This window comes from Telmatherina bonti (assembly GCF_933228915.1).
Source record: "Telmatherina bonti genome assembly, chromosome: 13".
Lineage (NCBI taxonomy): Eukaryota > Metazoa > Chordata > Actinopteri > Atheriniformes > Telmatherinidae > Telmatherina > Telmatherina bonti.
Window position 1 is genome coordinate 3,454,430 of NC_136611.1, and position 15,996 is coordinate 3,470,425.

Consider the following 15,996-nt stretch of genomic DNA (forward strand, 5'->3'; position numbering starts at 1 on the left):
TGGGACGTGTCCTCACTGCTATAGGTAACACGGGACGTGTCATCGACAATACAGGTAATACGGGACATGTCCTCGACAATACAGGTAACACGGGACGTGTCCTCACTGCTATAGGTAACACGGGATGTGTCCTCACTGCTATAGGTAACACGGGACGTGTCCTCACCGCTACAGGTAACATGGGACATGTCCTCACTGCTATAGGTAAAATGGGATGTGTACTCACTGCTACAGGTAACATGGGACGTGTCCTCACTGCTATAGGTAACACGGGACGTGTCCTCACCACTACAGGTAAAATGGGATGTGTACTCACTGCTACAGGTAACATGGGACGTGTCCTCACTGCTATAGGTAACACGGGATGTGTCCTCACTGCTATAGGTAACACGGGATGTGTCCTCACTGCTATAGGTAAGATGGGACGTGTCCTCACCGCTACAGGTAACATGGGACGTGTCCTCACTACTACAGGTAACATGGGATGTGTCCTCACTGCTATAGGTAACACGGGATGTGTCCCCACTGCTATAGGTAACATGGGACGTGTCCTCACCACTACAGGTAACATGGGATGTGTCCTCACTGCTATAGGTAACACGGGATGTGTCCCCACTGCTATAGGTAACATGGGACGTGTCTTCACCACTACAGGTAACATGGGACGTGTCCTCACTGCTATAGGTAACACGGGACGTGTCATCGACAATACAGTTAATACGGGACATGTCCTCGACAATACAGGTAACATGGGACGTGTCCTCACCACTACAGGTAACACGGGATGTGTCCTCACCGCTACAGGTAACATGGGACGTGTCCTCACCGCTACAGGTAACACGGGATGTGTCCTCACTGCTATAGGTAACACGGGATGTGTCCCCACTGCTATAGGTAACACGGGACATGTCCTCGACAATACAGGTAACACGGGATGTGTCCTCACCGCTACGGGTAACACGGGATGTGTCCCCACTGCTATAGGTAATACAGGACATGTCCTCGACAATACAGGTAACACGGGATGTGTCCTCACTGCTATAGGTAACATGGGATGTGTCCTCACTGCTATAGGTAACACGGGATGTGTCCCCACTGCTATAGGTAACATGGGATGTGTCCTCACCGCTATAGGTAACACGGGACATGTCCTCGACAATACAGGTAACACGGGATGTGTCCTCACCGCTACAGGTAACATGGGACGTGTCCTCACCACTACAGGTAATACGGGACATGTCCTCAACAATACAGGTAACACGGGATGTGTCCTCACTGCTATAGGTAACATGGGACGTGTCCTCACCACTACAGGTAATACGGGACATGTCCTCGACAATACAGGTAACACGGGATGTGTCCTCACTGCTATAGGTAACATGGGACGTGTCCTCACCACTACAGGTAATACGGGACATGTCCTCGACAATACAGGTAACACGGGATGTGTCCTCACTGCTATAGGTAACATGGGACGTGTCCTCACCACTACAGGTAAGACGGGACATGTCCTCACCACTACAGGTAACATGGGACGTGTCCTCACCACTACAGGGAACGTGGGACGTGTCCTCACCACTACAGGTAACACGGGACGTGTCCTCACCACTACAGGTAACACGGGACGTGTCCTCACTGCTATAGGTAAAATGGAACATGTCCTCACTGTTATAGGTAAAATGGGACGTGTCCTCACTGCTATAGGTAACACGGGATGTGTCGTCACTGCTATAGCTAAAATGGAACGTGTCCTCACTGCTATAGGTAAAATGGGACGTGTCCTCACCGCTACAGGTAACACGGGATGTGTCCTCACTGCTACAGGTAACACGGGACGTGTCCTCACCGCTACAGGTAACATGGGACGTGTCCTCACCACTACAGGTAACATGGGATGTGTCCTTACTGCTATAGGTAACATGGTACGTGTCCTCACCACTACAGGCAACATGGGACGTGTCCTCACCACTACAGGTAACATGGGATGTGTCCTCACTGCTATAGGTAACATGGGACGTGTCCTCACCACTACAGGCAACATGGGACGTGTCCTCACTGCTATAGGTAACATGGGACGTGTCCTCACCACTACAGGCAACATGGGACGTGTCCTCACCACTACAGGTAACATGGGATGTGTCCTCACTGCTATAGGTAACATGGTACGTGTCCTCACCACTACAGGTAACACGGGATGTGTCCTCACTGCTACAGGTAACATGGGACGTGTCCTCATCGCTACAGGTAACATGGGATGTGTCCTCACTGCTATAGGTAACATGGTACGTGTCCTCACCACTACAGGCAACATGGGACGTGTCCTCACTGCTATAGGTAACACGGGATGTGTCCTCACTGCTATAGGTAACACGGGACGTGTCCTCACTGCTATAGGTAACATGGGATGTGTCCTCACTGCTATAGGTAACACGGGATGTGTCCTCACTGCTATAGGTAACACGGGATGTGTCCTCACTGCTATAGGTAACATGGGATGTGTCCTCACTGCTATAGGTAACACGGGACGTGTCCTCACTGCTACAGGTAACACGGGATGTGTCCCCACTGCTATAGGTAACATGGGATGTGTCCTCACTGCTACAGGTAACACGGGACGTGTCCTCACTGCTATAGGTAACATGGGATGTGTCCTCACTGCTATAGGTAACACGGGACGTGTCCTCACTGCTATAGGTAACATGGGATGTGTCCTCACTGCTACAGGTAACATGGGATGTGTCCTCACTGCTATAGGTAACACGGGACGTGTCCTCACTGCTATAGGTAACATGGGATGTGTCCTCACTGCTATAGGTAACACGGGACGTGTCCTCACTGCTATAGGTAACATGGGATGTGTCCTCACTGCTATAGGTAACACGGGACGTGTCCTCACTGCTATAGGTAACATGGGATGTGTCCTCACTGCTATAGGTAACATGGGATGTGTCCTCACCACTACAGGTAACATGGGATGTGTCCTCACCGCTACAGGTAACATGGGATGTGTACTCACCACTACAGGTAACATGGGATGTGTACTCACCACTACAGGTAACATGGGATGTGTCCTCACTGCTATAGGTAACATGGTACGTGTCCTCACCACTACAGGCAACATGGGACGTGTCCTCACTGCTATAGGTAACACGGGATGTGTCCTCACTGCTATAGGTAACACGGGACGTGTCCTCACTGCTATAGGTAACACGGGACGTGTCCTCACTGCTATAGGTAACATGGGATGTGTCCTCACTGCTATAGGTAACACGGGACGTGTCCTCACTGCTATAGGTAACATGGGATGTGTCCTCACTGCTATAGGTAACACGGGATGTGTCCTCACTGCTATAGGTAACACGGGATGTGTCCTCACTGCTATAGGTAACATGGGATGTGTCCTCACTGCTATAGGTAACACGGGACGTGTCCTCACTGCTACAGGTAACACGGGATGTGTCCCCACTGCTATAGGTAACATGGGATGTGTCCTCACTGCTACAGGTAACACGGGACGTGTCCTCACTGCTATAGGTAACATGGGATGTGTCCTCACTGCTATAGGTAACACGGGACGTGTCCTCACTGCTATAGGTAACATGGGATGTGTCCTCACTGCTACAGGTAACATGGGATGTGTCCTCACTGCTATAGGTAACACGGGACGTGTCCTCACTGCTATAGGTAACATGGGATGTGTCCTCACTGCTATAGGTAACACGGGACGTGTCCTCACTGCTATAGGTAACATGGGATGTGTCCTCACTGCTATAGGTAACACGGGACGTGTCCTCACTGCTATAGGTAACATGGGATGTGTCCTCACTGCTATAGGTAACATGGGATGTGTCCTCACCACTACAGGTAACATGGGATGTGTCCTCACCGCTACAGGTAACATGGGATGTGTACTCACCACTACAGGTAACATGGGATGTGTACTCACCACTACAGGTAACATGGGATGTGTACTCACTGCTATAGGTAACACGGGACGTGTCCTCACTGCTATAGGTAACACGGGACGTGTCCTCACCACTACAGGTAACATGGGATGTGTCCTCACCACTACAGGTAACATGGGATGTGTCCTCACCGCTACAGGTAACATGGGATGTGTCCCCACTGCTATAGGTAACACGGGACGTGTCCTCACTGCTATAGGTAACACGGGACGTGTCCTCACCACTACAGGTAACATGGGATGTGTCCTCACCGCTACAGGTAACACGGGATGTGTCCCCACTGCTATAGGTAACACGGGACGTGTCCTCACCACTACAGGTAACACGGGATGTGTCCCCACTGCTATAGGTAACACGGGACGTGTCCTCGCCACTACAGGTAACATGGGACGTGTCCTCACCGCTACAGGTAACATGGGATGTGTCCCCACTGCTATAGGTAACACGGGACGTGTCCTCACTGCTATAGGTAACACGGGACGTGTCCTCACCACTACAGGTAACATGGGACGTGTCCTCACCGCTACAGGTAACACGGGATGTGTCCGCACTGCTATAGGTAACATGGGACGTGTCTTCACCACTACAGGTAACATGGGATGTGTACTCACTGCTACAGGTAACATGGGACGTGTCCTCACTGCTATAGGTAACACGGGACGTGTCCTCACCACTACAGGTAACACGGGACGTGTCCTCACCACTACAGGTAACACGGGACATGTCCTCAACAATACAGGTAACACGGGATGTGTCCTCACTGCTATAGGTAACATGGGACGTGTCCTCACCACTACAGGTAATACGGGACATGTCCTCGACAATACAGGTAACACGGGATGTGTCCTCACTGCTATAGGTAACATGGGACGTGTCCTCACCACTACAGGTAATACGGGACATGTCCTCGACAATACAGGTAACACGGGATGTGTCCTCACTGCTATAGGTAACATGGGACGTGTCCTCACCACTACAGGTAACATGGGACGTGTCCTCACCACTACAGGGAACGTGGGACGTGTCCTCACCACTACAGGTAACACGGGACGTGTCCTCACCACTACAGGTAACACGGGACGTGTCCTCACTGCTATAGGTAAAATGGAACATGTCCTCACTGTTATAGGTAAAATGGGACGTGTCCTCACTGCTATAGGTAACACGGGATGTGTCGTCACTGCTATAGCTAAAATGGAACGTGTCCTCACTGCTATAGGTAAAATGGGACGTGTCCTCACCGCTACAGGTAACACGGGACGTGTCCTCACTGCTACAGGTAACACGGGACGTGTCCTCACCGCTACAGGTAACACGGGACGTGTCCTCACTGCTACAGGTAACACGGGACGTGTCCTCACCGCTACAGGTAACACGGGACGTGTCCTCACTGCTACAGGTAACACGGGACGTGTCCTCACCGCTACAGGTAACATGGTACGTGTCCTCACCACTACAGGCAACATGGGACGTGTCCTCACTGCTATAGGTAACATGGGATGTGTCCTCACCACTACAGGCAACATGGGACGTGTCCTCACTGCTATAGGTAACATGGGACGTGTCCTCACCACTACAGGCAACATGGGACGTGTCCTCACCACTACAGGTAACATGGGATGTGTCCTCACTGCTATAGGTAACATGGTACGTGTCCTCACCACTACAGGCAACATGGGACGTGTCCTCACTGCTATAGGTAACATGGGACGTGTCCTCACCACTACAGGCAACATGGGACGTGTCCTCACCACTACAGGTAACATGGGATGTGTCCTCACTGCTACAGGTAACATGGGACGTGTCCTCATCGCTACAGGTAACATGGGATGTGTCCTTACTGCTATAGGTAACATGGTACGTGTCCTCACCACTACAGGCAACATGGGACGTGTCCTCACCACTACAGGTAACATGGGATGTGTCCTCACTGCTATAGGTAACATGGTACGTGTCCTCACCACTACAGGCAACATGGGACGTGTCCTCACTGCTATAGGTAACACGGGATGTGTCCTCACTGCTATAGGTAACACGGGACGTGTCCTCACTGCTATAGGTAACATGGGATGTGTCCTCACTGCTATAGGTAACACGGGATGTGTCCTCACTGCTTTAGGTAACACGGGATGTGTCCTCACCACTACAGGTAACATGGGATGTGTCCTCACTGCTATAGGTAACACGGGACGTGTTCTCACTGCTATAGGTAACACGGGACGTGTCCTCACCACTACAGGTAACATGGGATGTGTCCTCACCACTACAGGTAACATGGGATGTGTCCTCACCGCTACAGGTAACACGGGATGTGTCCCCACTGCTATAGGTAACACGGGACGTGTCCTCACCACTACAGGTAACATGGGATGTGTCCTCACCGCTACAGGTAACATGGGATGTGTCCCCACTGCTATAGGTAACACGGGACGTGTCCTCACTGCTATAGGTAACACGGGACGTGTCCTCACCACTACAGGTAACATGGGATGTGTCCTCACCGCTACAGGTAACATGGGATGTGTCCCCACTGCTATAGGTAACATGGGACGTGTCCTCACCGCTACAGGTAACACGGGATGTGTCCGCACTGCTATAGGTAACATGGGACGTGTCTTCACCACTACAGGTAACATGGGATGTGTACTCACTGCTACAGGTAACATGGGACGTGTCCTCACTGCTATAGGTAACACGGGACGTGTCCTCACCACTACAGGTAACACGGGACGTGTCCTCACCACTACAGGTAACACGGGACGTGTCCTCACTGCTATAGGTAACATGGGACGTGTTCTCGACAATACAGGTAACACGGGATGTGTCCTCACCGCTATAGATAACATGGGACATGTCCTCGACAATACAGGTAATCCTCGACAATACAGGTAACACGGGACGTGTCCTCACCACTACAGGTCATACGGGACGTTTCCTCAACAATACAGGTAACACGGGACCTGTCCTCACCGCTACAGGTAACACGGGACGTGTCTTCACCACCACAGGTCATACGGGACGTTTCCTCAACAATACAGGTAACACGGGACATGTCCTCGACAATACAGGTAACACGGGACGTGTCCTCACTGCTATAGGTAACACGGGATGTGTCCTCACTGCTATAGGTAACACGGGATGTGTCCCCACTGCTATAGGTAACACGGGATGTGTCCCCACTGCTATAGGTAACATGGGACGTGTCCTCACTCCTATAGGTAAAATGGGATGTGTCCTCACTGCTATAGATAACACGGGACATGTCCTCACTCCTATAGGTAACATGGGACGTGTCCTCACTGCTATAGGTAACACGGGATGTGTCCTCACTGCTATAGGTAACACGGGATGTGTCCTCACTGCTATAGATAACACGGGACATGTCCTCACTCCTATAGGTAACATGGGACGTGTCCTCACTCCTATAGGTAACATGGGACGTGTCCTCACTCCTATAGGTAACATGGGACGTGTCCTCGACAATACAGGTAACACGGGACGTGTCCTCGACAATACAGGTAACACGGGACGTGTCCTTGACAATACAGGTAACATGGGACGTGTCCTCGACAATACAGGTAACATGGGACATCTCCTCACTGCTATAGGTAACATGGGATGTGTCCTCACTGCTATAGGTAACACAGGACGTGTCCTCACTGCTATAGATAACACGGGACGTGTCCTCACTCCTATAGGTAACATGGGACGTGTCCTCACTGCTATAGGTAACATGGGACGTGTCCTCACTGCTATAGGTAACATGGGACGTGTCCTCACTGCTATAGGTAACATGGGACGTGTCCTCACGCCTATAGATAACACGGGACGTGTCCTCACTGCTATAGGTAACATGGGACGTGTCCTCACTGCTATAGGTAACATGGGACGTGTCCTCGACAATACAGATAACACGGGACGTGTCCTCACCACTACAGGTCATACGGGACGTTTCCTCAACAATACAGGTAACACGGGACGTGTCCTCACCACTACAGGTCATACGGGACGTTTCCTCAACAATACAGGTAACACGGGACGTGTCCTCACTGCTATAGGTAACATGGGACGTGTCCTCACCACTACAGGTCATACGGGACGTTTCCTCAACAATACAGGTAACACGGGACGTGTCCTCACTGCTATAGGTAACATGGGACGTGTCCTCACCACTACAGGTCATACGGGACGTTTCCTCAACAATACAGGTAACACGGGACGTGTCCTCACTCCTATAGGTAACACGGGACGTGTCCTCACTCCTACAGGTAACATGGGACGTGTCCTCGACAATACAGGTAACACGGGACGTGTCCTCACTCCTATAGGTAACACGGGACGTGTCCTCACTCCTACAGGTAACACGGGACGTGTCCTCACCACTACAGGTCATACGGGACGTTTCCTCAACAATACAGGTAACACGGGACGTGTCCTCACTGCTATAGGTAACATGGGACGTGTCCTCACTGCTATAGGTAACATGGGACGTGTCCTCACTCCTATAGGTAACATGGGACGTGTCCTCACTCCTATAGGTAACATGGGACGTGTCCTCACTGCTATAGGTAACATGGGACGTGTCCTCACTGCTATAGGTAACATGGGACGTGTCCTCACGCCTATAGATAACACGGGACGTGTCCTCACCACTACAGGTCATACGGGACGTTTCCTCAACAATACAGGTAACACGGGACGTGTCCTCACTGCTATAGGTAACAGGGGACGTGTCCTCACTGCTATAGGTAACACGGGACGTGTCCTCACTGCTATAGGTAACACGGGACGTGTCCTCACTGCTATAGGTAACATGGGACGTGTCCTCACTGCTATAGGTAACACGGGACGTGTCCTCACTGCTATAGGTAACACGGGACGTGTCCTAAGCCCCACAATCCAACAGGTGCATCCTGACAGGTTAGAGCAGGGATCCCCAACCCTCGTCTGAAAGGACGGGTCTCCTGCAGGTTTTACCAGGAGGTTCCTGCTGGAACACACCTGACTCAGACAAGCTCTGCACATGTCTGCTAAATACATATTGATTTAAATCAGGTGTGTTGTAGCAGGAACACTTGGAAAACCTGCAGGACAGCAGTCCTCGAGGACCAGGACAGAGGATCCCTGGGTTAGAGAACACCAGGGATTGGCTGCCTGGCTATTGGTTAACTTGGGAAATATAATAAATGCTGACATATGTGTTTACTTGTTTAGCTTTTACAGTTTGTCTGTTTAATGTGATAATAAATAGTTTTAACACCAACAGGGAGGAAATAAAAGTGATTTTTTTCTCCACATCCAAATGGTTGTGGCCAAGAACAATTCAGCTCCCTCAACATGCAATACAACTGTTCACCACAAGGTGTCAGCACAGCCCTGGTGCTGATAACACACAGCCAATGGAGTCCTTTTCGCTTCTCTCGCTGGATTCACCTCCAGCAGCTGAAGGTCATTAAATTATTACATAAATATAAATAAAGATGATAAAAGGATCTTTATATGTTTCAACAAGGTTATCAAACTTCCTTAAATCTGACTCCAAACGTCAAAATGCAACATTAAATCAAAATGCAACATTAAAGCCAAGCGTTTATGATGCGCCCCCTGCTGGCCACCAGACAGAAAGTACATTTGTTTGTTGGAACAGACAGAGTACAATCTGAGTTCATATTAAACTAAATTCAGACAGACAAGCAGATAGACAGAGGCCTTACCTGGGTAACTGTGGACCAGGGTGGGGGACACCCCTCTGTAGGAGCCCCCGCTGCTCTCGCACATGGCTAAGTATGATGGGTAGGAGGAGTGCTGGTAATGGATGTAGGGCTGCTGGGGGGTCATCGGAGGGGAAACTGCTGCACGTGCGCTGTGGGTCTCCTCAGAGAGCCCTCCAGTTGGCTCCTGACCGTGGTCCTCCACCCCCTCCAGCCTGTCTGAGTCCTCCATGTTGATGGGGAGATCATGGCATCCATGAACTCTGGCTTTTTTAGAATCCACTCCTCCTCCTGCTGAGGTGGTCTTGGCCTCGGTAGGCTCCGTGGTAGCTCCCCACTCTTTTCCACTGTCTGCTTCGCCCTCCCCGCCGTCCTCCACGTGATGACTGTGTAGCTCTGAGTATTTGCCGTGAGCGAGGCGGTGAGCCCAGGTGGGACCGTCTGAGGGCTAGATCGATGGGGACAAGTGTTGGTGCGGGTTGCAGTGTTTCCCCTATAATTCTTTGCTAACAGTGGTGGGTGGGAGTCATTTAGGGGCCAGTTCAACTTCAGTCCACGTCTCGTCTCGCTTATTTGGCCAGTTGCAGGACTACAATCACATTGAGCTTAAATATTAGTTTGTCTATTTTGTGGTTTTTCTTTCTTTAGAGAGGAAAAAAAGCTAATTTAGGACTTTTATCAGGACGTTCTTTAGTTGTTTCTGCAGGGCTGCAGTGGCCCACCGCTGCTGAACGACTATAGAGGAAACACTGTGTACTGGAGTGAACAGAGCCATAGACAGACCATCTATCTCTGGCTCTGGGTGAGATGTTGATGAAGGATGACGACGTTTCAACAGCAGGTGGCCATTCAGCAGTGAGATGCGAGGAGAGCGGCGTTCCTCGCAATGACACGAATCAGACACGTCTCACACATGATCAAGTGCAGAGTTTAGAGTAATTTAGAGGGAAAAAACAAGCGGCCCTCTCTCCAACGGGACTTTCACTCATAAAACCTCTGCACATGACCCAGCATGGCTCCAGTTAGAGGCTGGACTGTGATATGACATGGCTTAAAAAAATCTGTACAAGCTTTCTGAAAAAAATGCCAAAACAATTGTTTCCTTTGTAGCTAGAGTTGGTAGCGGACATTTGCTCCATTAATTCTCTCTAAACACAGAAAAGGTTGCGTTTGTCGAGCTACAGCACCACAGAAGCCACACGGTCGTTGTTATTAGCACCTACTGGTTTAGCTGTACACAATGTGTGTTAATCTCATTAAAGCACACCAACAACACCATCAGCGGCGGCGGCGGGTTACAAACAGACGGAGAAACTTACACTGGAAAAGGAAACATTTGAGTCCAGATCTGTCTGACTGTTTAGGTTGTGGAGTGATGAAGAAGAGGAGGGTGACTTGATGTCATCACAGTCTTTCACTGAGACCTGGTGCTGGTCCACCATGCCACCGTGCACCGCCTTTACACCTACGCCCTGTCCCCTTTCTCCTCTCTCACTCATCTCCACATAGGACAGGACTGCTTTGGGACAGCAACCTTTAGCACCGTCTGGACCTTTACCTAGCATGGGTCCACTGGCTGGACCCCCAACCATATGTTTGACATCCTCGCTGTCTCTGGCCCCTTGTCCCCTTTGCTTGGCAGTGGGCGTCTGGTCGCAGCATTTCGAGGCCAGTAACAGTTTCTGGTCCATGTACAGTCCTCTGGAGTACTGACCATAGTACAAGGACTGAGCCAAAGCTGTCTGGGTCTGACTCATCGCCAGCTGGAGCTGGGACTGAGGCGGACCCTCGCCTTTCTTACACTCTGAGAACTCATGGGAAAAGTTCTTGTCGTCCTCTTTTGTTTCGTCCTTCCTGTCTTTTCCTTTGCTGTCGTGGGCGGAGCTTTTGTGAAAGGCGACGCCGCTGCTGTTCTGCCTCTCGGACTGCATGTAGCCCTGCAGGTAGTAGGGCTCGTAGCCGTGGTAGAAAGGCGGCTGGGGCTCCTTTGAGGCCTGGGTCGAAACTGTGGGAGGGGGTTTACCAGAGTTACCGTGGTTAGTGTTGGAGCTCATCTCAGAAGAAGCCGAGGAGCCCGACTTGGATCGACATTCTGAAGACACCCCGTCGTCCCCAGCATCGGAGATGTCGGAGTAGGCGGGGCTGTTGTTCTTGCTGGTGCTGTCTGCTGTTGCCAAGCAACCACCACTTGCGTCAAGTCGCGATGAACCACCGATGGAGGGACTGGGAGCATTGTCGGTGAACGTGTAGACCTTGTCGGCCTCAGCTCGGATACTGGCCATCCGACTCTCCTGGCTCTCCGTGATTCCGTTCATCACTTCCTGCTTACTGAGGTGCTCTTTCAGGAGGCTTCCAGGGATCTCCTTGGCAATGATTTTAGAAGCAACCCCGCCATCTTCCATCTTGATTCCACTGCTGTCCCCGTTAGTGGTCCTGGTCGGCACATCTTTGTTATGTTTGTCCTTCAGCCTCCGCTTTTCCTTTTTCCGGGTTTCTTTGCTGCAGGTGACCATAGTGGCTTTGACGATGCTTGGCTCCATGACAATGCTTAGCTTTGGTTTGATGGGTTTCAGGGGAAGGTTTTTACTGGTGAGGCCAACAGCAGCCATCGGCGACAGCTGCTGTGAGGTGACAACATCTGCTGCACTGGTTGGATATGTTGCGTTGGGTATGGCGATGAGTTTCGGCGGAGCAGGGGCGGGAGCGATTGGTCGATTAGTCCTCAACTTGGAGAGCTTCTCGACCTTCCCGTTGGCCTTCTTGCCCTTATCGCACACGCTTCCCTTCTTTTCAATCAGTCCCTCTGCTTCCAGTTTGGGCATCTCTACTGAGGAGCTCCTGTCTGGGACCATACAGTTCTCCAGGACCACAGTCATGTTGGAGATGATGGGCAGATTGCTGAGGTCATCGATCAGGCCATCTTTTAGATGTGAGGTCCTTCTGGTTTTGGAGTTGGCGGTGGGGCTGTGGTCAGTGCTGAGGAGTAGTCGTCTGTTCTTAGGAGATCCCACTGTGGTCACCCTGTAGAGAGGTGCAGGTTTTTTAGACGAGTTGTTGGCATTAGTGCTGTTGCTTGTCTCTGGGAGGTCATAGGTCATGTTGCTGATGGTGTCCTCACAGTCTGATAGTCGCTCCTCACTCTCTCCGTCCTTCACGGGCTCCAGCTCCGGCTTCCTCTGCTCCTCAGCCTCCAAGTGTGCATGTGTCTGGTGGTACCGCAGGCCGTTGATGTGCTTGTAGCGTTTAGTGCAGTTTGGGTGTGGGCAGTCAATGAGGATGGGTGGGGGAGGGGGCGAAGAAGCACACCCTCCCCCCGGATCCATGAATGAGGGGTCAGATTTGCCCTGCGGCGTAGATGGGGCGCTTCGGGACTTTGCCCGAACCCTCTTCCCGTTGCCGTTTTTAATGTCGTCTGAGGAAACCAGGCTGAGGTCCAGGTCCGCTGGAGGCTTGTTCTTTCGCTTTGCAGAAGAAAGCGAGGAGGCGCTGTTTGCAGGTTTCACCTCCTCCACCGTGAAGAAGGAAGGAGGTGCCCTGCAGTTGCTGCTGATGAGGTTCAGGCTGCCCCTCCTTCCTTTGCTGTGGATGGATGTGGCTGTTCCAGCCACGCCACCTCCACGGCTCCTGTGGTGGGAAAGACCCTTGACTTTGGTAGTGGGGGCTGACTCTACACAGGTCCGCTCGGCCATGGCCATCCGCATCCGTTTCCCACGCCCACGGCCGCCTGATAATTCAGGATCACTGCAGGGAGACTCACAAAACCTGGAAAGACGAACGGAAAAGTGAAGAAATGAGAAGATAATTCCCTTAAAATCATGCATTTCATGCCTTCTTCATGTTGGAGGGGTTGTCAGTCAACACATCCACCAGAGGACAGTGCAGGTTCAGAGTTCACCTCCAAGTTCTGACATCACTTTCAGACACAAATCTGGAGATAATGGAGGTCCCAAAACAAATTCAGTTTCTGTCTTAGTCAAACAAATATATTTCTTCAGAAAAATAAAAATACAACTGAAATTATTGTGTTTGGACACAAAGATGAGTGTCTAAAGTTTAGTGTCCAGGTTCAGTCAGACATTTTTTAACTACTTATCCCAGTAATCACTGGGTGAAGGGGCAGGTACACCTGGACATGTTGCCGGTTCAGCACTGTTAAAACCAACAGATAAATCCAGACAGAATTTAACAAGCTGAACAGGTGGACCTGAAAAGTGGACGGTGAGCGGATGTTTTACCTGCTTCACTGGAATATTTAAAGAAATAAGTTTTGACAAAATACCTTTTCATAGCCCCCTATAATTAAAAATAAACATTTTAACCTGTTTTTAGGTTTACATAACATTTGATAAACAGCATAAGGTTGTTCTAGAAAGGTTTAAACCCAGGATGAGTCCAGATCACCTCCCAGATTCCAGGTTTGTATGAACCACTTCATCCAGACGTCAGACAGAAGGAACTACTTTCCTTCCTCTTTCAGTACAAAGCCTGTCTCTCGTGATAACAGCAAAAACCTGAACAACCCTCATTTATCTGCGTCTGTGATGCGGAGACACTTTGTATTCACACCTCGTCTCTTTAGCATCAAAGCCTTTAGATGTGGTTTCCAGCAGCGCCTTGCATCTTAACCCTTTTAGAAAACGCTGCTGGAGAGGAGGCTCTGCATTTTAACACCGCTCTGTGTTGTTGTTTATGTCACACACCCGCCACGTTTCCACCGTTCTGCCTCAGAAAGCAGACCCCGAATGCCACGTCTGCTCCCATTGGTCCAAAATCGCTTGGTGCTGAATACTCAGAAAATGAATTGTGACCTTGCAGATGTTGTTATTTACCAGATTATTAACACAAACAACTGCAGAGCAGGATGAGACCAGCCCACACACCCTTCTGTGATTTGGAGATGATGATATCTCACATTTCCTGCCATGTTTGTAATTGCTTTTTTAACCTTTTAAGCTCCACAAACCATATTAGCTGTTTCTGCTCTGCTTGTTTTGTTTTTATAAATAAAACCTATCCTGTAAAAGTTGCAGCTTTTAATCCCCGTCAGCATCCAGATGTGATGTTTTCAGCCTCAGCTGGCAGATTCTGAGGCTGAAATGATGTAAAACAAATGTATGAACAGATAAAGCAGCATAAAGAGCAACCAGAAGAAGAAAACAGAAGCTTGTAGACATAACACACAGATCAGCAGTGACTTTTCTCATCTACACTTCATTCTTCAGGAAATGGTTATTTTACACACATGTTTAAGTTAAATTCTCACTAAAACATCTGCTGTGTTTCCACCTGGAATTGGACAAAACCTAAATATCGCAATAAAAAACACAAATGAAAAAACCTACATTTCTAAAAAAAACCTCTCAAATATCACTAAAATGTTTACGCTTTCATGAGCAGCTGTTTCCAAAACTTAGAAATATCGCTTTTATTTTGTGAAAAAATGTAACAGAAACGCAGATACTCTTTGGGATTATATCGTATCTTCCAAAAGTAATTTTATCTGTGAAACCACAGCTGTAAGTCCAGACTGACAGACTGGAAACCAGTTTGTCATGGATTCAATGTAAACGGCTTTGGGTGCTTAAACCCAATAACTATAATCTGTTTTTGGATCTAATATCAATGTTTCGTCCAGTTTTTAGGAAAAAAAAGTCCATTAATGACACCTTTTGAAGCCAGAAGAATCGTCTTGTTAAGTTTCTTTTGTTTGAAGATTTTCTGGCTTTTTCCACTGAATCAGGACTTTTAACTGAGTCTACAGCAGTGTAGAGTTTAGACAGCCACAACCCCACAAGATAACACACGTATGATGTTCGCAACCCCCCCCCCCTCCTTCTCCCCCCCCTCCTCCCCCCCACCTCCAACCCGCCTGCATCGGACGATTGATTGATTATGTGATATATCAGATATTCCATCCTCTTACAGTAAAACTGCCAGAATCTTCATAAATAATGAGGATAAAGTGGATTTTGGTGGATTTGGATTCGGCTTCTCCTACAGAGATTTTGCCAAATTCTATTTTTTTGAAGGACATGATCAGTAACTTTGCCTGTGTTTAACTGAGGGGCAAATTTCACTGACTCTCTGAATAAACAACTTCATTTGACAGCCCTGTTAAAACTCCTGAATGTGTTGAATGAATGTCAACTAGATATGCTGAAATGATCTCAGGACCTCCAGTTTGAGTTCGACTGGTCAGGAAATTTTACCAGGAGTAAATTATCTTCCTGTATTGGCTGGTGATTATATTGGATTTTATTTTAAATCTTTACAATTTAGGTGTTTAATTTCCCCTTATATCTACCTGCTGTCCTCACTGC

The 15,996-nt window shown here is 49.4% G+C and overlaps 1 protein-coding gene across 1 annotated transcript in view; it reads right to left on the reverse strand.

The window, feature by feature from the left end:
• Window positions 1-15,996, reverse strand: part of znf608 (zinc finger protein 608) — a gene marked incomplete at its 3' end in the record, with an annotated part of 67,059 nt that overhangs the window by 21,326 nt on the left and 29,737 nt on the right. The window contains exons 4-5 of the mRNA XM_079251177.1: window positions 10,996-13,438; window positions 9,680-10,124 (exon numbers count right to left, since the gene is read on the reverse strand). Of these exons, the coding sequence (XP_079107303.1) occupies window positions 9,680-10,124; window positions 10,996-13,438 (2,888 nt within the window). The remainder of the gene's footprint in view (window positions 1-9,679; window positions 10,125-10,995; window positions 13,439-15,996) is intronic.